At 58.8% G+C, this 24,518-nt stretch overlaps 1 protein-coding gene across 5 annotated transcripts in view; it reads left to right on the forward strand.

Moving 5' to 3' along the window:
* Nucleotides 1-24,518, forward strand: part of KCNIP2 (potassium voltage-gated channel interacting protein 2) — a 44,442-nt gene that overhangs the window by 13,924 nt on the left and 6,000 nt on the right. Inside the window, exon 1 of one of the 5 annotated variants that reach the window (XM_038140908.1) lies at nt 13,866-13,968. The exons of 3 other annotated variants lie outside the window; for them this stretch is intronic. In XM_038140908.1, the coding sequence (XP_037996836.1) occupies nt 13,866-13,968 (103 nt within the window). Of the gene's footprint in view, nt 1-13,865; nt 13,969-15,389; nt 19,285-24,518 lie in introns of those variants that run through there. One more of the 5 variants, XM_038140910.1, reaches the window with a different exon arrangement.

Here is a 24,518-nt window from a genome sequence, read left to right on the forward strand (position 1 = left end):
CTCCTATTGCAGGACACGGAGAGCTCGGGGTGCACCCCAGGAGCTGGGGCGGGGTTTGATGAAGCCGTTTCCCCTACTTTGTCCTCTTCCCTCCTGTTCATGGGGTCAATGAATTATTCATACCCTGGCAGGCGGGGGTGTGTCTGTGGCCGCCTGTGTGATGCCAAGGGGGCCGACATGCCGCCGAGCACAGAGAGCTTTTCTGTGTAAATACCTAAAATATTTAGCAGAACTGACGAAAAAAGATTCAGCTTGGGAGCATTCAGTGTCTCAGTGTAATCTGGATGTCTGAGGGCCACCATGAGGGTTCTGGGGGTGATGGACACGCCAGGGTGGACCCTGTGGAGCTCTGACTTTCATCTTGGCCTGACACGCGCCGCCCAAGTTGGTGGTGGAGTTTGTGTCTGTTCATCTGTCCAACCACCCATCCGTTGGGTCTTTCTTTTTGTCTCTGCCATCGGAGAGTGGGGGTGCCCCATCCTTTCCCTGCATTGCAGGGATGCTTTGGCAGGTGCCCGTCCCTAGCGTGGTGCCACAGAGCCAGGCTGCTGCCCTGTCACCTGCTGCCTGCCAGCTGCTGCCAGGTGGGTGCTGCAGGGCCAGCGCACAGCGTTGGGCTGGGTTCTTTCCCTGGCAGCGCCTTCCTGAGCAGACAGATCACGTCACATGCATTTTTTAGCAAGATCCACCAGCTGAGAACGAGCTGAGCTGTCACTGCACGTTTGTGATCAAAGCCAGACGTGCCCTGGGAGCCCTGAGGAGAGTGGCCCTGCGTGCCATTCCTCTCCGTCACAATTTACTGGGCACAGCAGGTCGGGGATCCAGCCGTGTCACAGGTTGCAGGTATGTGCCCCTGCATTCCTGAATGTGCCAGGATGGCCAGTGCCCTCCTGCCTGCTGTGGTTCAATGATTCCTGACCTGAACAGCTAGGGATGGGTGCAGTTATGGTGCAGAGCTGTTAATGGAGTTATGCTTCATGCACAGTCCTACATCCCAAAAATTGCACCTTCTGCTAGCAGTCAGAATGAGGTGGGTTTGCTGGCAGCAAAGATTGGGCTAGAAAAGGGTTTGTACTTGTCCTGGGATGTGTTTTAGGCCCGGTTCACAAGGGAGCAAGCAGATGTAAGGGGTGCGGGGAGCTGTGGCCAGCTCTGGATGGGAAAGCACCTGGAGCCAGCTGGCTGTGACAATATAGGGCTGCCCTGCGAGGAAGCCTGGGCTGCTGGCAGCTTTTCCTTGGCCTTTGCAAGCTTGTCCTTTCATGGATGCTCTCTGAGCCTTGGCAAGGTAGGAGCTGTGTGCTGGCCCCCGATCTGTGCATCCCAGAGCCAAGCCGCGGGCTGTGCGGCCAAAGGCAGGAGGGGCTCACGGTTGGAGCACACAGCTCCTCCCAGGCCGTGTCGCTGCTGCCCCGTCGCCTCCCCGGCGGAGGGGTGGCGCTGCCCGCAGTGGGTGCCCGCGGTGTCCCCGCGCAGCACGGCTGCGTTGTGTGTTTCCCTCTGCAAGCGCAGCAGAGCCCTCGGGCTGCGCTTCGCTGTGACAGCACATCCCATGTCAGACCCGCTGCAAATCCTGACTGCTAATAGCTATGCAAATTACCTCATTAGCTGCTTTATTTATTTTCTCTGGCATCACGTTTTCAGCACTTCCCCCAGACCCGGAGGCTGCGGTTTCCCCGGGCTGGGAGGAGGCAGGAGCAGAGCAGCAAGCACGCAGGGCTGGCTGGGCTGAGCCTTCCTCTGCTGCTGGCAGAGGGGTTGGGATCCCACAGAGACACCCACCCCGATGTGGTGTATCTGGAACCAGAAACTCATGGCTCCTGAAGTAATCCCTGCTGCTGGGATGTCCACCTCCTTCTCCATCATCTCGTCCTGGCTCTGGGGTGAGGTCTGAGCTCTCCCTCCAGCTCTGTCCTGCCTGTCCCTGCCAAGTAACAGCACGGGTCTGGCATTGCTGGGATGTGTATGCCCTCCATCTGAAAAAAAAAAGGTGAGTTTAATTATTTAGAGAGAGAACAGAGCATTTGCTCAGCTGCTGTGGAGCTGAGTGGTGGGCTGAGGCTTGGCACAGGGTCGCAGGATGCCCTGCATCCTTCCAGCTCTGATTATCCTTCCTTGGTAATGGAAATTTTCCTCCTTCCCGCCCTGATTGCCCTTCCTCATTACTGGAAATGTGCCTCCCATCCTGACAGCCCTTCCTCCGTGAGAGAAAACGTTGGCATCTGCTTTCTGCCAGCCACAGGATGACTCCAGAGAGCTCACAGATGCCCTGGCCAATGTGGCCCTGGGCTGGGGCCCTTCTCTGGTGTTGTCCCTGAGGGCTGTAGCCCAAGTTGATATCCTTTGAAGCCCAGCACCATCCAGGGCTGGCACAGCCACAGTCTCCGACCACCGGCCCAGCATGGTGCCCCTTGGTGATGTGCCTGTCACAGGGCATCCCTGTGATATGCTGGATGGTAGGCACATCCCTGCCCATGCTGGATGTGCCTGCAAGCACTGCTCTTTCCTGGCTGCATTTCCCAAGGGTTGTTTATGAGCCCACGACATCCATAACAGTGAATCAGGCTCTGCATGGACACCAGGGGACCCACATACTGGTGTGATGACTGGTATAAAGACCCTGATTCAACCGCTCCATGGGCTCGTCAGTGCCATGCCGAGCTGCCTGCTAGCATTATGTCTTCTCCCCCATCCCCTTCTGTTTATCTTTTACTTCCTTCCTTCTCTTGGCGGCTGTGCTAATGAATATTTCATGGCCAGGAACCAGCGTGAATTCCCCCGGCAGTTCCGTGCGCTCCCTCCCAGGTACAGCCCGATAGTCGGTGGCTTAGGAAGGATGCAGCTGCCAGGAAGCCATCTCGGGAGGAGAGGGCCCGGGTAGGAAGGAAGCGGTGGCTCTGGTGTGGGCAGATGTGTCGTGTCCCCCTCCCTCGGTGGTGTCTGTCTCTTCAGGCTCCGAGGGATGCCAGCAGACCGCGGTGGCCGCATGGCCTGTCCGCGGTGGCCGCATGGCCTTCACGGTTCCCGTGCATCCTCTCACACGCGTGCAGGGCCACGCTCCGACACAACAACACGTGTCCTCTCCTGTCCCCCGTGTGCCATCAGCTGCCACAGCCGTCTGAACGAGCCGTGTCCCCGGCTCACCTCCCGCCGCTCCGCCGCTCTGCTGCGCTGTACCGGGGCTCCTCTCAGCGTCAGGCGGCGGCACCGCGGCCCCGCGGAGCGAGGGACCCGGAGCGAGGGACATGGAGCACAGGGCAGGGAGAGAGGGGCACGGAGCGAGGGGCACGGAGCGAGGGGCAGGGAGCGAGGGGCAGGGAGAGAGGGGCAGGGAGAGAGGGGCACGGAGAGAGGGACAGGGAGTGAGGGACATGGAGCACAGGGCAGGGAGCGTGGGCTGTCCGTGTCCCCACCCATGACATCACAGGTGTGTCGCATGGCCTGTACTGCCCGTCCCGGCTCCTGTGCTTCCAAGCTGGAGGTGTCCCAGCACAGCCAGCAGGCAGGCATGGGACTGGGCAGGGAAGTGCAGGACAGTGTTGGTCTTCAGTCGCTCTGAATTTGCCCTTTATCCCCTAAGCCAGGCTGGTCCCCGGTACAGGCTCGGCATTAGGAGGTGTGGGCAGTATCTCTTTGCCAGGGTCAAAGCACATGGGGGGACCACCTGCTGGAGCTGGAGCCAGAGCCTGGAGCCACAGTCTTCCTCTTTCCCATTGCTGCAGCTCCAGCAGCAGCATGTCCCCTTCGGGGGCCCAGCAGATGCTCTGGGGACACAGGCTGACTCTTATCTTTTTGGGAGATGAAGTCCTTTGTCCCCCAGTGAGGCACTGTGGGCAATGGAGCTCACCTGGGGCTGCAGCTGGGGCAGGGCAGGAGAACCAGTGGCCTTCTTAAGCTGGGAGCAGGTCTGGGAGAACCACAGGCTGGGTTGTGGGGCAGGCGGCTGGCAGGATGCATCCTGCAGTGGCATCTGTGGGTGGATGTGACCCAGGTGAGGTCTTTAGCAAGAAAAGTTGTGTAAGGGTGGGCTCAACAGCCCTGCCTTGTGGCTTGCTTTTGATTTGTGCTGAATTCCTACTTGGCTTTCCAGGGAGGAGCAGAGTCGGTGACCAGGGTGGCCAACATCTGCTGATCTGGAAGGGACAGGAGGTCCCCTGTCCCCCATGACCATCACGAACAGGGTGAACAGGGTGGCACGTGCATGTCTCACCCACCCGGGACACGCTGGGATGGAGCAACTTTCCCTGTCAGGTGGAAACTTGCTGCCAGGGAGCTGGATGGCAGGGCTCGGGATGGATCTGCAAACTTTGTATGCTGCCACGTACTGTGGGCTCTGGCACCCTCCTGTGGCTGTTCTGTCGCCTGTCCTGTGTCCCGCGGGCCTTTGGCATGCTGCAGCTGCCTTGCTCTGGTTTGTGCTGGCTGGTCCCCGCAGCGCTGGGGACACCGTGCATTTACAGGATCTGGCCTTGTATCACACAGCTCATGGGACCTGATCACTGCAAAAAACTGTCCCAATGTGTTTGTGTTGTGGGGTTGAGCCAGCAGCAGAGCTCCTGGGTACTGCAGACCTGGATGAGGGTCCTAAACCCCACCCCTGTTCCCAGAAGGTGTCAGAAGTAGACTGGGCACTGCTGACTCCCCAATCTCTGAACTTTCAGCTGGGGGCAAGTGGTTCACAGGGGTAGATTCGGTCCAGGTATTGCATTCACAGATTGTCTCTACATCTGTGTCTCTGTCTGCTGAGCTGCCCAGTCTGCCTCAGCTCGCCTGGACTGGCCCCTTCCTCTTGTGAGGTTGATGTCCCTTGCAGCCCTTCCCTGGCCTGGGGCTTTGTGGATGTATTATTAAAGGGTTGTATGTCCCTGCTGTGCTGTGTGTTGTGCCTTGTTTAGGGTCTCTCCAAACCTGGCTCAGCTGTGCAGTGGCCAGTGCAGCATCCCTTGCTGCAGGTCCCCTCCCCCTGGGACACTGTCATGCTGTGGTGTGGGGACACTGTTGGGCAGCTGGCCCCCTTTTGCAGGGTGATAGCCTGCATGAGAGAGGGGGGCAGACAGAGGGGGCTTGGCTTGGAGGGGATGGCCGTTCTTTTGGGGAGCAGGAGGTGAGGCTCCCCTTTGCCAACACCAGTACAGGGTTGGTGGGAAGTGGTGGTGCTCTTCCCTTCCCTTTGGACTCCTAGAGGTGTTGGTAGGGACTGGACAGTCTGGCTGTTCCTGGCTGTATCATGGCTCCACCCTCTTTTCCATCCCTGAGGGAACAGAAGCTGTAATTTCCATCAGGTCCCTTTTTGTTCACTTCCTTCCCTATTAATAAGAGATGAAATTTATGAGATTATAGAGTCTGGATGGATCCAGAACTGATAGAATCCTGCTGCTGTGGGGTGTGAATGCACTGTAGAGATGTAATACAGCTGGGAAAATGGTCCTAGGGGAAGGGATGTTGTCTCGAGTCTGCACAGATCGTCTCAGGCTGGCTCTGAGAGCAGGGAAATCCCACTGCCACCACACTCCAGTCTGGCTCTGACATATTGTGCAAGTCAGCAACTTGCTGCCAGGCTGAGCTTTGGAGTGAGCAGCTCTTAGCCTGGGTGGTCACAGAGTCTGACTCCTCTTCCTCCTATCCTTGCATCCATCCTTGTCTCCTCCCCTGTGTGGAGCCAGCAGAAGTGGCTGCTTGGAGCTGCAGGACACTTGCAGTGATGAAGGACCGATGCCCGGGGATGCAGGATGCTCACAACACTTGATTGTGGGAGTGGATGGCTCCTGCTCAAGGATGCAGGATGCTCTCGGTGCCGGCTTCCCTCCGGAAGGAGCATCCTTGCCTGCTCTTGGAGAGAGGCGGCCCTGGGATGCAGCGGTGCCTCATTGGTCAGCGGGACCTGTGGAGTCTGCGGGTTGCCATACCAACCTGCCTCTGGTTCCCGGCCAGCCGGGGCGTGAAGTGCCGGGTCGAGCCGGTGCCAAGGGGCGGATCAGGAGCCAGGGGCAACCCGAGGCTCTGCCAGCCAGGGAGGCGTCCATCCGCTTCTGCCTGAGGGCCGGCTGGCACCGCTGGCCTCCCCGGCACCCCACATCACCCTGACGCTGCTCCCCGCCGCTCCCCGCAACTTTGCGGCGCGGAGGGGGCCGGCGGGAGGGCACGGCCCGGGGGGACAACGCGGCCATCCCGCTCCCTCTCAGCGGCCGGCTCTCGTGAGCTCGAGCCCCGGGAGGGGCACCGCCGCCGAGCTCTGCGTCCCGCTGCCCACCTGCAGCGGAGCATCCCCGCGCAAAACTTGCCGCTGCCCGCCGCCGGGGAGCGGGGCCGGCGGCTGCCGCGCTGCCGGGCGCCGCCGCTGCCCGCTCCGCCGGCCCGGAGCCGACGCCGATGCCCGCGGGCTCGCTCCGGGCAGAAAGGCTCAGTCCTGCCCCGGGCATCGCCCGCTGCTCGGAGGGGCTGGGGGGCTGTTTGGCGGCCGGGAGGGGGTGCGGCTGGGTCCCTCCCCAGCGCTGGGAGCTGGAGCCATGAGCCACTGCCAGCAGCGCTGCAAGAGGCAGCTGGGCCGGGTGATCCGCTTCTTCTACCAGTTTGTCACCGGGACTCTCTCCCAAGGTAAGCACCGTCCTGGGGGACACGGGGTCTCTGCTCTGTGACTGGGGATGTCTGTGTGGTGAGCGCTGTGGGTTATTCTGGAGGGGAGAAATGCTGCTTAGAAATGCAGGTGGAGGGGTTGCACTGAGCTCCGTGTGGAGCAAAACTGAAGATGGTTCCAGGAGGCAACAAAAGCCCCTGAAGGCCCCCTGTGGACCTGGGGTGAGGGGAATGTTTTATTTAGGGAGGGGACTGATGCAAAGTGGAGCATGAAAGAACTGCTGTACAGATAAACTGCAGCTGGTCTGATGGCTCCTGACATGTCAAGGAATCTGACTCCTCTGGGGCTGGAGCCATGCCCTCTATCTAGCTGGACAAAGAAGCCCTGGGTGTGCCCCATGAGCCAGGGCAGGGACACACCCTGGTGCCTGCATCTACTGGTGCTTTTGTCCCGGGATGCTTGGTCCTGGGGACAGAGCTGCCTGCTATGTGCTCCTGGTTTGATGTCACTGCCATGGCAGGACCCTCACCCCTGTGCCAGCCCCTGCACTGCCCTGCCAGCTGCCCAGAACCTCATCTTCTGGGTGTGAACCCAGCACTGCCTCCTAAACCCAATGGGCATATCCTGGGGAGGTCATCATGGGCCTGTGTGTGCTGGGAATCTGGGCGCTCCACCCCCACCCCTGTCCCTGCGTCCCTGTGCAGGGCCAAAGTTGGCATCCCCATGGCCTTACCCTGCTGAGGACACTGAGCTGCCCCTCTGAGCCCCAGCAGTGCTGGGAAGGGATGCATTGTACTGTGAGTGCAGGGAGAGCCTTGTTAGGCCAGTGTGGCAGCGTCACGCCTCGGAGCAGGGCTGGGACTTGCACTGCTTCTGCCAGGACTCAGCCTGCCTGGAAAACCCCTCCCAGGTTTTGTTCCCTCCTTGCCTGGGGAAACCCCTGGGTCTCTACATCCTGTGCCTGTTCTTGGGGCCAGAGAAATGCAGGAATAGCATGGAGCACTTGGCACCCGGGAGGCCGGGATGTGGGAGCAGTATTTGACCTGTGAGCCGTGCCTGGCTGGCATGCTACCTTCCTGCCCAGAGGGACCCAAGCCCTGGGACGGAGGCTGCCGGTCAAAGCAGGGGACATCCCCCAAGGCCAGCAGCATGCCAGGCTCTGGAGGCTGGGTGTGCCGCAGGCAGTGCCAGGTCCATCCCCGCTAGCTGGCTCCATTGGGCACCAGCCAACTTGCCTGGACTGGAGGGGGCAGAGGATGAGTCAGCTGAGTCCAGCCCAGGGCATGAGGGGCAGGGCTGCAGGTGATGGAGCAAAGAGGGAGTGGGACCTTGGGATGCTCCCAAACCCCATCACCTGCAAGGACATCCTGCAGGTCCTTCTCCCAGTGTCTCGGGCTTTACACCTGGGTGCTGTGGCATTGGGACTGTAGCAGCTGTCCCCTGGGACTGGGTTTCAGGAGTGACCATGTGTGGTGCTGCACAGGACCAAGGGCTTTCCCTACAGCCCTGCTGGGTGTGCATGGGATTGGGATGGCACAGAGCTGGCCGTGGGGCACTTACTACCCTCACTGTCTTCTTGGTGTCCTCCCAAGCTCTGAGACAAGCCAAAGTGGGGTGAAACCCAAAGCCGAACAGCTCTGAGTTGGGTGTGGGATGTGGGGCTTGCACAGCCTTCTCCCCTCTGCAGCTCCCCCCCTCCTCAGCTGCTGCTCTGATCCTTGGGTCACCAAGATGCTGACCCCTCTCTGGCTGTTATCCTACCACATCATTCCCTTTTGGGGGGCAGTGACCCCCTGTCCTTCCTGCAGAGGTGAAGGAGGTCTCCTGGAGCTCACTGCAGAAGGCAGTGGGTGCTTGACCAGGTGGGCCTGGGGCAAGGGGCCCCCTGGCTGGGTGCCCTGTGGGGCTGGCCAAGGACGGGTTGCCAGAGAGGGCAAAGAGAAATGACTCAATCAATTAACCAGATTAAAACTGTGACTTCAGCTCCCAAAAATAGCATTTCACCAATATTTTAATGTGCTTATTAATAATCTGCTCGCGCTCTGATTAGCAGCAAGGTAATAAGGGATCAGCTTTAACCTAAATTTAACTCTCCCTAATGGATGATGGCCCCGAGAACCAAAAAAAAAAGGAGAAATTCCTATCCATCAGGCTGGCCCCCCGGCAGGTCAGGAGCACCCAAGAGACCTGGGCAGCAGCTGCCCAGGTGTGTCCAGGGACCATCACCTCATTGTGGCCCAGAAGGTCCTGTGGCACATTTTGTGGAAGTAGTGTCCTAACACCCTGCTGCATTGAGTGAAGAACACTTTAGGGGTAGCCACAGGGGTGGCTCTCAAGGAGGGTAGATCCTGGCCACAGTCAAGGTGCATGGTCCCCTCCTGAAGAGACGGGTCCCTTGGCAATAGATGATTGCCCTGCTCTGTCCCCATCTGCTCCATCCTGCTGTGGGGGACAGTTCCCCATCCCCAGCTGCTGGTAGTGCTGGGAGGATGGAGACAGGGCCCAGCTACCCGATGGCTCTGGGTGTGCTTGTGGCATGCTGTGTGCATGGAGCTGCTTTTCGGGCAAGAAACCCAACTCCAGGGGTTATTTATACACCACCCAGCAGGTGGCTGGCGGGGTGTTTAAATTTAGCAGTGTGGCAGGGCTGTGCTGCCGGCAGTGCTGGAGAGCCGGGGCAGGGGTGCTGGGTGGGGATGCTTTGTGCTGTTAGTGTCACAGCCCGAAGTGGGACACGCGGCATGGGCTCAGTGCCAGCCTGGTCCTGGGGCCATGTTACAGGGCCCGCTGCTCTCCCCGGTGCTGAGCCATGGGCACGTGCCAGGCCACTTTGCCATCTTGTCCTGTGTCACCTGTGGATCCTCAGAGCCGTTGATCTCGGGGGAGGGAGAAGCGAGGGAGGGAGGGACGGATCTGCATGCTTGGATTCTGCTCCCTGAAAGGGGCACAGCTGGGGCAATGCTGTACTCCTCACACACTGGGGTGGCCACAACCCCTGGCTGTGGGTGCAGGTGGGGATGGGACATCTCGTATGCAAAGAGGGCTTGGGATGAAACACTTGGGTCTGGTGTCTTCCTCAGCTGAATGTCCCATGGGACAGCAGAGGGGGCCAAGTGCTGTGCAGGGGCAGAAGTGTCTCAGGCATGGGTGCAGCTAATCCAGTGGGGTTTGGGATCTGTGAGTGAGTGTGCCCAAACCTACAGTGGCACTAAATGCACCTGGCACCACAAGCAGGAACCAGGCTGGTTGGCTCTGACTCCAGGCTGAGAGAAACAGATGCCGATTGCAGACATCCCTGGGGAGGTGCTGTTGTGGGACACAGGGAACAAGATGCCAGACCCAGCTCTCCAGGATGGCAGAACTGCAGAGACACCTTCCTTCAAGCCCTCGTGTCTGGAGCAAGGACGGACACAGGCATCAGCAGAGATCCTGGCAGCATCATTCCCTAGGGAGCCCCTTTTCCAGGACTCCCAGCTTCACCTGTGGTGAGGCAGCAAGGAGCTGAGCCCCGAGGATCCCAAGATCATCAGGGAGCTCAGAGAAGCCCTTGGGCTGTGGTGATGCCTTGCTGGCCCCAGGGCACTGAGACACAGCCGCATGTGTAACGGAGCCCCAGCCCCGTCTGTTCTCTGCCCCCTGCCTCCTTCTCCTGGCTGATGGTGCCACTCTCCCCCCGGGCCAGGAGGGTTATTTTTAACTGTTTGCCATGTGCTGTCTGAGCACAATTAAGGTAATTGGTTTGGGAGCCTGGCTCTCACACAACGCTCCCAATTACCTGCCTGCCTGCCCGTGCGGCCCCCCGCCTCCCTGCCCGCGGTGGCCGGCTCCTCTGGCGGGGGACTGCCGGGACAGGGCTGCCCCAGATAGCACACTGGGGCTGGCTGGGGGCGTGAGCGGGCACAGGGGATGGAGCCATGGAGAGGACATCCCTGCACAACGACAGCCTGCTCTATGCCTCCCTGATTGCCATCCTCCTCCTCATCTCCTATTGGTTCACCACCCGCTGCTTCAAAATCATCAGCGGCATTGAAGGTACGGGGCTGGGGACATGGGGGGACAGGGTGGCACAGCCGCTTCCACAAACCAAGTGGTGAGGTGGGCCAGATGCTTGTGTGGGAGAGGTGCATTGGGGACTCCCTCTCTGCCTCCCTGGGAGACCTCCATCTCCTCAGTCACTTCATTAGCTCCTCCTGGCCGTGGTCCTGCTCTGCTGTGTGTGAGAGCAGCTGGTGGCAGCCCTGGGGCTGAGCTGGGGCTGAGGGCTGGATCCGAGCTGTGGCTCAGGGCTGGATCCAGTGCTGCTCTAGGGTCCACCACGCTGCCAGTGTCTAGGTGCTGCTGCCCCTCGCTGTGAGATGGGGATGCAGATGGACTCTCCGGAGCTTCCCATTCTTGTAGGGTGCCCAGAGCTCATGCTCGGGCCTCAGTCTGTGTTTTGGGGCTCTGGGTCCCTTTGGGCGTGACCCACATCTTTGGTCCTCAGCTGGTGTGTTGGGGAGCTCTGGGATGTGGTGGGGGTCCCAGTTTCCCCAGTGAAGGGTCTCTCCAAGCCCCGCTGCAGTGGGATGTGAGTGCCGGGGGTTTGCAGGGTGAGACCCCGAGGCAAGGAGCAGGGCAGGAGGGGTGAAACTGGCATTGCGTGTCTGGGGACGTGCACAGCCTCTCCTGCCCGGGGTGTGCATTGCTCCATCCATCTGTGAGACCCCTCTGCACAGCTCAGCCAGAGCCTTGAGGCACTTCCCACAGCACGGCCGAATGCTGACTGGCTGCAGGGGCAGGGAGCACCCCTGGGAGTGATGCCCCTCAGTCGGATGGGGGGCAAAACCCTGTCCCACACTTCTGGTGGGGTACGTGTGCTCTTGAGCATCCCTTGCAGGCAGCTGTGGGTCTGGCTCCATTGGTGACATCCCACATGTGGCCTCACGTGTCTCCTCCATCCTGGGAGCAGCTCCAGATGGAGTAACATCCCTGGGCACCTTGGTGAGGTGAAGGGGTGGTCCTTCGTCACACCTAGCCCATCTGGAGCTGCCCTTGGTTGAAAGGAATATGCTCTGGGCAAGAAACTCTGGGGAGTCTGGGGGTGCTGGGAGCTGGGCACAGTGTGTGGCACTGGGACATGGCACCAGTGCCAGGTGCCTGTGCTGGTCCTGGTGGGATTCTGTGTCATGCTGGTAGCAAACAATGGAGTGTTTTTTTAATGGCTCCAGCATGGCAATGTGTAATCCTGACACGACAGGCAGTGGGAGGATTATCACTGCTCTGCTGGGAAGGATGGCTGACACGGGGGAGGCACAAGGGCAGGTGGAGAAGCTGTCACTTGGTGACTGACCTGCCACTGCTTCAGCCCCAGCATCCCACGATGCTGCCAGAGACATGAGGGGCTGATGACAGTCCATTCACATGGGTTCAGCATGTTCCCTTTGCAGAGAAACTGCTCTAAACCCTCTGGATCAGGCTGGAAGAGCTCCTTTCCCTCTACGTCTGGCCAAAACTGGATTGTAAAAATAGACTCATGGCTTGCAGGACAGGCATCAGTGCCGGAAGCAGCTGGAGGCTTGAGGAGAGAATGGGTTGTAACTGGGGCTCAGCAAGAAAAGTGGCTTTAAAAACACAGTTGACATCAGTGGGAAACTTCCTGCAAGCGTGCAACAGGTCTGTGCCACCCCAGCCCTGAGGGATTGACTTGAGGGCAAAACTGGGAAGCAGACACATGAAATCCAGGCTCAGTGCCTGGAAACTCAGCTCTTTCCAAGAAAAGGAAATGTGAGGTCTGAAAACTTCCAGCCTGGGGAATGTTTCCCCAGGGAAGGCTTTCAGCTCTTTCCCCAAGATGCCTCTGATGCATCTCTGGCATCTTCTGCTGGTGTTAGAACAACCTTGGGAGCGTGCCCCACGTGGGCAGGAGATGCTAAGCCCAGTGGCATGGAGCCACTAGATAGCCAGGCTATGCCATGACCTGGGACTGAGACACCAGCCCTCCCCATCCCCTGCCAGGGGACAAACCTGCAGCCTAGTGGGTTGGAGATGGGGCTTCCTGGGAGGTTGGTGTGAGGCAGCCCTGCTGGGAGCTTTTGCTGGGGGTCTGCTCCATAGCCTGGATATGGTGACCCCATCCGTAGCTGGCCTTGCTCCTGGGGTGAACTGGGAGGGCTGGAAGGCAGCAGTGGCAGTGAGGCAGCCCTGCTCCCTGCTTAGCACACCAGTGCTGGAGTTAGGACTGGTCTTGCATCATGTGCCATATGGGGAATTGTCTGCCTGGAGATGGGCAGTGCTGGTGCCATCCCTTGGGGAAGTGATGGGCACCCCAAGGGGTGCTGAGCCCTGGTGACAGGCAGTGACCACAGGTACCTGGATCCCCAGTGATCCCTGTGATCAAACAGCCAGGCAGGGGCTGAAATGCTGTTAGAAAAGAGCCAAATTTAGCCCCACTGGCTGTGTGTGGATGTGTGCTCGAGGCACACAGATGCACAGGTTCACCCTCTGTTTCCATCTTCTGCGTGACCTTGGCTGGGTCCCTCGCCCCTGCTTCTCCTCCTCTCCTGCTATTGCTGCACAATTTAGGGGTCTGGCAGTGTCCTGGGAATCCTGCATCACAGCCTCTGCTCCCAGCCTGTTCTCCCTGACCTGCTCCCCATCTTCCTTTGGTGTTCCCAGCAAAACAGGTGGATCCATCTGCCTGCTCAGAAATGGGGCAGATGGAATTGTTGCCCCAGACACTCCTCAGGAGGGAGATGTTGAGGTGTTTAGCCAAGTTGGTCCCCATGGGGCAGACACATGTCTGGGGCACAGAGGACAAATCTGAGTCATCCCCATCCTGGATGTTTTGCCAGTGCCCAGCGTCCTGCCCCTCCCCGTGTCCCCCCCTGGGAACCGAGTGCCTTTTAATATCTGTGGCCCGTTTCCTTAGCAACTGCATTAAGCAAATCGATGGAGGTGGTGTCATTGGAATGGGAGGGCATGCCTTCTTTCCCCCTCCGACCCCCCCATCCCCGCCACCCCCCACGCCTCCACTTGGCCTCTCTCCACTCTTGCTCACAGGCACAGCCCTGCTCTGCCTGGGCTCTCAGCCGTGGCTCGCTGAGCCTCCTGCCACAGCCCTGCGCTGACCCCTCGCTCGCCCATGGCTGATGGCAGGTGCCCCTGAGTAGGAGGTGACAGCCGAACCCCCACCAGGGACACAGGCCCTGGTCCCTGGGGATGCGTGGTCTGGCGGCTGAGGTGCTGGGTGAGGGGGCTCAAGGACTGTGGTAGGGAGGGGTGGAGGAGTAAGGGGCCATGAGACACCCCCACCATGAACCTGGAAGGCCTTGAGATGATTGCAGTGCTGGTGGTCTTGGTCCTCTTCGTCAAGGTGCTGGAGCAATTTGGCCTCTTCGAGCCTGTGTCCTTGGAAGGTAACGGGTGTGGGCAGTGCTGTCACCTCCGGGACGTGAGGGGCAGGTGGTGGGTGTCCAGAGCTGCCCCCAAGGATGCTCCAAGGCTGCTGCATCCATGAGAGAGTCCTGGTGTCCGTTGGCTGCTTGTAGGGGTGTAGGTTGCAAGGAGCAGAGTATCCTACCTGTCCCAGTGGCTGGGGATGTAGGGAGGGGACCGGGCTGGCAAGGTGTCTGCTGTATGGTGGTGACTTTGATGTGTGCTGGGGGCTGGGACTGTGAGTGACCGTGTATGTGGGCACGAGGGTGTTTTCCAGGACCTCCACAGGAGCAAGGTGTTACCAGAGTCCATGGTCACCTCACCCTGCACGTGAGGTGCTGGACTCGGCACCAGTCTGCACAGCAGCCAGGCTCAGGCAGGATGGGTGCATGCTGGGCTCCCTGCTCCTGGCTCTCCCCAAGGCTCCCTGTGGCCCTTGGGCGGGGTGGGGGACACAGAGGGAGCTCTCCAGCTATGGATGGGCTGTGTGAGGTGCTGAGTGCTGTGCACGGGACACATTTGGCAGAGTCTGGATCTGCCCAGGGGACTCTGCTTTGTGCATGGTGGGAGGGAGGTCGGGACTGCTTGGCTGGGTGCTCCCTGGACTCCCAGGGTGATGGCTGTGTGAAGGGTCCCCCAGCCCTGCCCAGCCGCTGCCCATGCCTGCACACACCTCTCTGAAGGATGCCACAGCCTGCCTGGCCCCTGGCATCGGGGCATGCACAGGGTGAGGAGGAGACAGACAGTGTCCCTGCTCCGCTGGGGCCCTGAGATACTCTGCTGTGCTTCTCCAGCGCTGGGTCCACACGGGCTGGGTGTAGTGGTGAATGCTTGCCTCCACAAGCAGTGAAGCAGGCAGCACCCCGAGGCTGCACCTACGGGTTGGCTATGCCTGGGGATAGGGAGGGAGGGAGGGAGGGAACAGATCAGGAGGATCTCTCCCTCTGATCCTGTGAACCTGATCGCAGGACAGGAAAGGTGGGTGGAAGTTTTCATTACTATTCAACTACTTGCTAAGTCCCTGTGTTCCAGCAGCAGCACTCCTAGGTGGATCATACCAGGAGGGAAACTGAGGCAGGAGCTAACCTGTCAGACATCTTGCCTTCTGAGTGCCGAGGGGGAGGGCATGCTGACTGTGCCCAGGGTGGATTCCCCCTCCCCAGCTGCTGGTAATTTGGGGGTGCCTCCCTCAGACCCTGCTTTCCCCCTTCCCAGTGCTCTTGCTTCCCTGTGTAGCTGCTCGAAGCTTTGGACCAAAATCAGTGGCACTGATTGCAGCTGTTCTGCAGCTCCCAGGTGTGGTGGAAAGAGGGGAGACAGAGAGCCCCCAGCCCCTGCAGCAACACTGCCGAGGGGCTCAGGACAAGGCAGGGGGCCTCGTGTGGCTCCTCTGTTTCCCGGGGCACACTCCTTGTCCATCTGCAACTGACTTTCCCTAGCATGGGCCAGAGCAGGATGCTGGAGATGGGGTGTCCAGCCTCGTCCTGGTCATCTGTCACCCCTCCAGAAGGAAGAGGGCCATGCCTGTCCCACTCCACCCATATTCCCGTGCTGAGAAGCTGCAGTTCCCTCAGGCTTGGCTGGAGATGCGTCCCAGCTGTGAGGGTGGGAATGGGATCCAGGTGCCCTGGATTGCCAGCAATTGCTCCCATTGCCTGAAGGTGCCCAGAGGAGAAGGAAATGTGTTGCTTAAGGGGAAGAAATTGGCTGAGGTTAAGCTGAGCCCTGGGCTCTGTACAAAGAGTCCTGTGTGTGAACAGCAGAGGTTTGGGATGGAGGTGAGGTGCTGTTGCATAGGTTGCTACCCCTTTTGACTTGAGAGGCAGCAGGAAGGATTTTGCTCTCCAGGGAAGGTCCCAGGCAGTGTCTGGAGCTGGTAAATTCTGTGTCCCCTTCAGGGGTTGTTTACAAGCCATGGCTCGGTCAACAGTGACAGCCCAGAGACCGCAAAGAGCCTGAAACCAAACACTAATGGCTTGGGTCTGCTAATGGACCCAGGGCTCTGCCACCTGCTCTGGAGCCATCAATGCTGCCGGAGGTGCTTCCCCTGCTCCTGGCCCATGCCCTCCCTGCCCTATCCCTGCTGGTCCCCTGCCTGTGGCTGTTTCTCTGCCCAGGTCGTGCTGTGCCACCACAGTGACGGCCTGGGAACGGAGCAGCTCCAGAGGGGACCAAGCCAACCCTCTAAATCTGGGGGAAGGGTTCAGTGGGAGCATCTTGCAATGAGATCCTGGGGAAATTCCAGGCTTGTTGGTTCCCAAACTCAGCTGGATGAGGCCCCAAGGACCCATCCTTCATTTGGAGCTGGCACTTCCCTGAAAAAGGGCTTGGACAGAAGTGCTGACTGTCTGCAACCCCTTGTACTGTCTGCTTGGCACTGTACCCCCTGGGACCTTGCCACAGCCTTGGTGGCACGGGCACAGCCACTGTCTGGCAGCAGCAGTGGAGCATCCCCATGATAGCACTGTGCTCCAGGATCTTCAAGGTGATCAATGCTGGAACTGACGTTGTTTACCAGCTGGATAATCAATGATGGATTGTGTCATCCCACCTCTGCCCTGTGCCATCATGGCTATCCCCAGCCCTGAAGATCTCCTGGCAGACCCATGCAGGAGGCTCTCAGACCTCTGCTGAGATCTCGCTTTGGCCAAGCGCTCAGGATGGGGCAGGTGGAGAGAAACGCTATCAATTTTGCCTCTTGAAGTGCAGCATCAATAATTCAGCGCAGAGCAATCGGTCCCGGCTGGGAAGAGGGAAGAGGCGGGAGAGCCACCCGCATAGCCCAGCCACAGATTAATATTAAATGAAGTGGCAGATTGCTGTCGGCAGGATAATTGGTGCCCGCCCAGGGCTGTTCCTGCCTTGGCTGTTCAGGGTACGTGCTGGGGGGCAGACAGGACTGGGGGTGTCTTGGAGACCCCCAACATAGGGTGTACTGGCCTCTGCCTTCCCTGGGGGCTGCTGCTGCTGTAGAGCTCGGGATATGGAGAGAGAAGCAGGGCTGGGAGGTTGCCAAACCCTTCCGGAATCTGGGGAGAAACAGGAGGGGGGAGCAGCATGCCTGGGTGCCACCGGCACCCCAAAAGGTGCCAGGCAGAAGGGTGGTGGCAGTGAGCAGAATGGACCCCTCCTCATGGCTGGCTCAGGATGAAGGCCCCTCTGGAGAGTGGAGAAAGCAAGCATCCCCATGGTGCTGGTGAGAGCCAAGTCCTGTGCCAAGCCCTGATTCCTCCCGCTTTCCAGGAACCTCTTTGGCAGGAGTGCTGTGTCTTGGCTGCAGGAGGCACTGGCCCCTTGGGGTGTGATGCTTTGGTCCCTGGGCTCAGGGTATCGTCCAGCCTGGTGGGTTTGACAGATCCCAGAGGTCAAGGTGAGCTTGCTGCAGGGCAGTAGACCTTGGAGCATGGAAATCTAGCCTAGGATAGCTGCAGGCACTCCAGGTTGTAGTTTGGGGTTCCCTGGGCTGGGCTAAACCAGACATTCCCCAATCTGCACTGGATTTAACCCTTGCCCTTCCATGGGCTAGCAGGTTTGTCAGCTGGCTGGGCAGGGTTGGCTCTCCCAGCAGCCCTGAGCTCCCCAAGGTCCCCAGTACCTGTAGTGCACCCTGTGCCCCTGCTGCTGCATGGTGACATGTCCTGCTCAGCCCAGCCAGACCTAATTAGCTTGTTGAATCTCTTCTCCCTCCGGCCTTGTGTTAATCACTTTTCACATTGCTTCCTTCCCAATTCCCTCTGGCCTGATTTGCTCTTACTGCTGCTGATATGCCTGGAGAGGGGAGCAAGGAGATCCAGCTGGACATGAAAAGGGCCCCCACTCTGTTCCAAGATGAGCTCTGAGCCAGCAGACGGAGGGGCTCAGGAGATCACTCAGCCACAGGGAGGTGAGAGAACCACAGGCTGGAGAAAAAGCAAGAAATGTAGAGAGCAAAGCAGCCTGTTAGAATAGACTGCCCTTCTTTATGGTCCTGCTCTGTTGGTGGAGGGTGAAACCTTCAAGTCCAGTGGGAGAAGCTGTGACTCTCTAGCACAAGGTTATGCTGGGCTGCAGGGTGCTGTGGGAGCTCATTGGGATGTCCTTCACCTCTCCCCTGTGAGGAGCAGCATTAGACCCCAGAACTGGGCGCAGGTGGGAGTAGAAGTGCCCTGGACTGGGCTCTAGGGAGTATGGAGTCCATGGTCCCTGGAGTGCTGTTATCGGGATGTCAGATGTGCCATGCTTGGCTAGAGCATCCCCTCCCAGGGATACAGGAGAATGTCTCATTCCCCCATGGGTGCCTGCCCTGGGGCTTGTTCTACTGTTGGGGCAGGAAGTGGCCACATCAGAAGCAGCTGTTAGGTGAGAGATGCATAGACAACTGAAAGCCACCTTCTAATAACTACTGCTGCCAGGCTGGAGTCTCTCCTGCTGCCCTCAAAGCAGGATGCTGGGTGGGCTGTGGGGAGCACCCATCCTGGCTGTCCCTGACATGCCGCCCTCCCTCCAGCACCCTGTGGAGCACATTTGCACCCTGTGGAGCAGGTTTCTCTCCAGCAGCAAGCAACCCACCCCGGGCTGGCAGGCCCAGCTGTGGCTGTGACTGACTTGCTGGTGCAGAGATGCAGAAGAAAAGGGAGGAGATTAGGGTTGCAGATGTCTGTGGAGGTGTTCAGTGGACAAAGCTGAATTCCAAGGCAGGAAACTTGTGCCATGCAAGGTGGGACACTGTTGGGGGGAAAGTTTGGTGGTTTGTGATGGGCAGAGGGGATTTCCTAGGTGGAGCTGCTCCCCGGGCTGGTGACAGCAGTATCCCAGTAGCGTGTGATGAACTCGAGGGTCCCAGCAGACTGCACAGTTCCAGTGCCACCACGTGCTGCTGTTGGGGTGGAAGTCAGTGTGGCTGAGCCTCCTCCACCTCCATGCACCCACTGGTGCCCATTGTGCACCCCTTTGCAGGTTCCCGTGCCAGGCTGTGTAGTGCAGGGGTGCCCTGCAGGAGAGCTGACCCCCAAGTCCCTTGGGCAGTTTCGTGGGCTCTCCTTCTCTGCAGCCTGTGTGCCCCGAGGGACCCCGGAGGGTGCCAGGGCAGGAAGAGGGAGGGCCAAGGCAGGTCTCTCCTCCCCTGCCCTCCCCTCCCCTGCATTGCTGGGTCTGTTGCTGCCGGAGCAGCTGCCGGCTGGGGCTCTGTGTCTGGGGGATGGCGGTGGCTGAGGCACCCTGGGACCTGCAGGGGCTGCAAACCGTGGGCATCATCCTGCTGCTCTGCTCCAGCCTCAAGATCCTCCATGCTCTGGGCATCATCGACCTGACCAGGGGAGGTGGGATGGGGACAGGGATGGGGATGGGGTTGCAAGGAGATGGGAATGTGGAGGTGCTCCTCCTATCTCAAGGGCTGCAGGGTGCTTAGGGGGGTTTCTGAAGGATTAATGTGGTTTAGGGCTTGTTTTTGTTTTTTTTTTTTTTTTTGGGGGGGGGCATCGGAGTGTCTGGCAGCATTAGGGTGTAAGGAACTGGGGAAGTGAGGGTGTCTGGGGGTGTTTCAGAGTGTTAGGATATTGGGTGGGAATATTTGTGGACATTGGAATGTGTGGTGCTTTCTAGCATCCTGGGGTGCAGGATGCTAGAAATTTGAGGGGTCTGGGAGCTTTAGGGTGGGGGATATCTGTGTCTTGAGGCACTGGGATGCAGTGACATGTGGGGTGCTGGGGGATGGAGACTGTCTGGGCTATTGGAGTCTCAGGGCAACAGAATGCAGAGGGCTGGGCTTTGTCAGATGATGGGGAAAAGCACTGCAGGTAACTGGGGCTGAGGAGATAATGTGAGCTGGGAGAAAAGAGCCATGAATGTGGGGTGCAGCACCATGCAGGACAAAGCTTTCTCACTGCTACAGGAATTGGTGGCTGTGGGGAAAACATGGGAAAAGAGGTGAGGGCCCCTTTGCCTTCCCTGTGGGGCTGTGCCAGGGTTGGGGAAGGAAGAGGATGCTCTGGGTGTTGAGCTTCCTGAAGTGGCAAGTGGGTACTGAGGATAGGGCTGGATGTGGCCAAAGAAGAAGACCCAAAATATGTCAGAGCAATGGATGCACGACCTGTTGGCTGTGCCTGGTGAGGGTGGGAGTGCAGGGAGCTGCATGGTGCTGATGCCGTGTTTCCTCTGGCTCCACGGTGCCACAGACAGTCCCAGCTCAGACAAGGGCTGCCAATAGACTTTGCATGAATGTGTTTTGGGGTTTATTTGTCTGCATCCTTGCTGGCACTGGGGAGGCTGTGAAATGAAGGGACTGCAGATCACATCCCCTTTGGTAGCCAGATTTTGGAATGGGAGGTGTGTGGCCAGGAGTGGTCAGAGGAGCAACTAGTAGTAGAGCAGAGAGGGGAGAAGAGGAGGGTGCTGTGCCTGGGAGATGCTTTCAACCTCCTTCTGATGGAGGATGTCCCTGAGCTGCCTGGGATCTGGCTGGGGTGTGGCTGAAGCACATCCACTTTGTCCCCGTGCCTTACTGTGGAGGGTATGATGGCATCTGGGTAATGGATATGCAGAGCCCTGGCTCTCTTGTGGAACACACTGCTTGCAGCCAAGAGGAGCTGCTGCTCTGCTGGGGCATTTTTTTGGGTAGCTCCTCTGGCACCTTGGATGTACTGGTTCCTGCTGCCAGAGGAGATGCTGATGGGGCAGCATGTGTCCCTGTGTGTGGGTTTTGCAGCGGGGTGATGCATATGGCTGTCCCAGTCCTGCAACTTTGTCTGCTCCATTTGGGGAGCCCCTGAGCTCCACTGTCTCTTGGGATGTGTATCCTGTCCCATTCCCTGCTTGCAACATTTTGTGCATAGTATGGTCTGAAGAAATTCCTATTCTGCAGCATCTCCTTTGGGCACAGCCAGGCCGTCTGGGAGCACTGTCACGGGCTGGGGGTGGCAATGGGGACAGCAGTGCTGCGAGCCCCACTTGACTCTGTGGCCTGTTCTGGCCCATGGCCAGTACCCCGCTGGGGACTGCTCAGCACAAGGGTTGTGCAGCTGTTTGTTCCTCTGGCACTGGGGAATATCCTGGTCCTGAGCCTTTGCTGTCCCACAGACAGCAGCTTGCTTGGCAGCTTTGCTGCTCCCAGCTCTGTCCCACCCCCAGGACAGGGACTCTTTGGCCCTGGGAGATGCCAGCTGTGATTTCATTCTTCTGATGGATGACTGTCTGGCACCTTTGCTACACTTGGCTCTGCTGACTGATGAGGGTCATTTGCAGAGCTGCTGTTGGTGGGACACATCCTGACCTCCCCAGGACAGCTGGGGAGACTCGCTCTTCCTCCTGCTCAGAGAGCTGTGGCTGATGGCACTGCCTGAGGCTGGGTACTTCCCTGAGCAGCTGAGCCCTGCACAGGGATGATTGTCAGCCACAGGTTTTAGGGGCAGCTGGGTTCAGATCAGCCTTGGGATACCAGCTCCTCCTGACTTGCCAGCTGACCCAGTGCTGCCCCACGGGGCCAGGCAGGGGCTGTGGTGCTGCACGACTGGTGAGCTGCTGGTGCTCTGCTCCCCTCCTGGAACAGTGCTGTGCCCTGGGGCTGGGGACACTGGGGGGGGTCTTGTTGTGGGATGCACATTTTCCACCCATCATGATCATGCATTTATTGACAGGTTACTGAGAGTGATGGGGCAGTTTTGGCACTGCCTGTTGGTTTGTTATTGAGGGTGCATTCTAGCAGGAGGGTGGTATGGGAGGGGTAGGTTGGTCTCCCCATCAGTTGTCACTGGAAGAGCACTGTGGCTGTGGCTCTATGGGAGGACAGGGACATTGTTATGCACCTGACTGACTCTGTCTCCTGCTTTTCCTCTGGGGAGACCATGGAGCGGCCCAGGCTTGGGTCCAGGGTGTCAGCCCAGCACTGGGTGGCATTGCCTGGATCCAATGGATCCAGGACACATCAGCTGCTGGTGGCTCCAAGGACACATCAGCTGCTGGTTAACCTCCAAGGACACATCAGCTGCTGGTGGCTCGATACAAAGTGGTCCGTGGCCATCCTGATGGCAATCATTGCTGGGGGGCAGAGATCTACCCACTGTAGGTCCCTTCAGAGCCAGCCTTCGGGATTCATTTCAACAGTGTGTGGAGGTGGGGATGGGAAATCCTTTCCCCTTCTGGTGCTACTTAAGGATGGAGTCTCAGCTTGTGTGTGTTTGTGTGTTTTGAAGTCGCTGAGCTGCAGAGCGATGCATGGGAAGCGACAAGCCACTTGACCCAGCAGCCCTCCCGCCGCAGATAAAACACTGCCAGCCCTTTCTGTTCTGGGCCGGCCCCTGGATGGCCCTTGCAGGAGGGTGGAGAGCAGAGCGGCATCTGGAAAAGGAGCTGTCGCTGGCAGGGACAATGCTGCAATGTCCCTTGTGTCCAGAGTGGCAGCACATGGTTGGGCTCTGCTCCTCATCTTTGGGCAGAGCTGTTTCCCAGCAAGGAGGAGCTCCCAGACTTGTTTGTGGTTTGGATGCTGGGGACAGAAAGAGGGTAGTGTGTCCTACTCAGCAGAGCCCTTGTGTTCGCTAAAGCCAGGACAGCAAAACCCCAGTCCTGGTCCCCCCTCCCCTGTTGTTAAGCTGCATGAGCTGATTGTGCTCCCCCCCTGCCCTGGGGACCCTGGAATCGGGCCCCCTTCGGTCTCCTCCTTGAGAAAACGCCCATGTTCTTTATTTTTTTTTTCTTTTTCCTTCTTTATAACAAACTAAAGTGTAACTTGCACCCGACCTGACCTACTGCACGTGCCTATACCTGCTGCCCCTGTGAGTCCAACCACAGTTTACTCTCTGTTGCATCTCTCTCGCTGTGTGGTTTCCCTCCCGCCCTGCTCCTCCTGGGTGCATCACCCTGGCATTGGGTGTTGCTCTGCCCACCCTGTCCCTTCCCTCTCAGCAAAGAGGATACTTCTGCCTGTCAGGTCTGTTCCCACAGCTCAGCTCTGCTGGAGGGACCTGGCCCCAGAACATCCTTGGAAGGCTGAAAGGTGCAATTTCCCTTTCCCTCTGCAAATTAAGGCCCTGGAAGGGTAGCTAGGACAAAATCATGATTTATGTACAACTGATACCCACTTCTAGGAAAGAAAAGTCCTCGTTCCTCACCTGCCTGCAAACCTTGGAGCAGAAAGGAGCCAGGTTGTGTTGTTCTGCCGGTGCCAAGATCCTGGTCCTCACCCTTGCCCCTGTCACCCCCTGATAAATGCCAGGTGATGTGCTGGTTCATCCCTATAGGTTTGCAGCTCATTGTCACCTTGCTGGGGATGCCACATCCCTGGGGAGAGTTTGCTCTCTTTGAGTGGCTTTTTGTGATGTCCTGCTGGATCCATGACGTCCTGGAGCCATTCTCCATTCCTAGAATGATGGAGCTGCCTTGGTGTGAGCTCAGAGGGTGTCAGGTCCTGCCTGTGAGCACTTTGGGGCCAACCTGCCTAGAAGTGGCTGCTGGATGCAGACCCATGTCCCTGTCCTGGAGGTGGGTACCATGCAACACCATTTTCCTGGCATCTGAGGCTCAGTTTAGCCCCACAAGGCTGAGAAAAGGCTTCTCTGTCAGCTATTTGCTAGAACCCTAGAGAAACAGCCCCAAAACCAGGGCTTGGGATGCATAGGCATTGTGACCTGCTGCTTGCAGATGTACAGGATGCTTGGAGCAAACAAAGTGACAAACCAGAGCCCCAAAGGGACTTTGCACCTTTTGTCCCATTTGTCCCCATGCTGGTGTCTGCCTCCCCTCAGAGGCTGGAGCCCAGCATGGCCTTCATCCCCTCCCTCCTCCTCCTCCTCCTTTCCCCACCTGCAGCGTTAGTCCTGCACTGAGTATGCTGGCTTCAGGCACTGTGGGAAGGGAGGGAGGGGGTCTGCAGCCATGGGGCAACACCAGCTGGGAGAGATGGGGCTGAGTGGAACCATTGGGGTCCAAACGGGGGAACAGGGGGTGGCAGTGGGGTCAGTACAGTGAGGGGACCTACTATTAATGCAGGGTGACTTGGATGCAGTGGCCATGGGCCGGGCTGGTGTGGGGAGTCCCTCACCCAGCCCTGTAGCCTGGCCAAGGCAAAGCCCCGTTCCCCTCCTGGCTGTCTCAAAGCAGGTCCCTGGGCTCGGGTCCCAGTGTTGCACTGGGGTGGGGGTGCATGCTGCAGTCTGGGCTGCATGAGGGGTGCAGTGCATGCTTTGCCTTCAGTCCTTGGGTGCCAGCAGGATCAAACCCAGCCTGAGCTTAGCGAGGATGCAATGCCCTGTCTCTGCCACAGGCTGTTTCTTGGGTTTCATTCTGCCTTGCCTCCCTGCAGAGCCCCTCGGAGAAGTTCCCCAGGGAGCAGGTATTTGTCCCCAAGGCTAAAGGACAGAGTTTGGCCCTGCCATTTTCTGACTCTCTGGGCTCCTGGGAGTCTCCAGTGCACCCTGGTATGATGGGGGTGTACGGAGGCGCTGGGTGTGGGTAGCCTAGCAGGGTTGTCCTCATCGTTCTGGAGGATGGATACTCCAGTGCTGGGTTTGTCCTGGGACTGAGCAGGAAGGTCGACCAGAGCCTGGGCGGGGTTTTACCT

The sequence above is a fragment of the Motacilla alba genome, chromosome 6, assembly GCF_015832195.1.
Source record: "Motacilla alba alba isolate MOTALB_02 chromosome 6, Motacilla_alba_V1.0_pri, whole genome shotgun sequence".
Taxonomy (NCBI): Eukaryota; Metazoa; Chordata; class Aves; order Passeriformes; family Motacillidae; genus Motacilla; species Motacilla alba.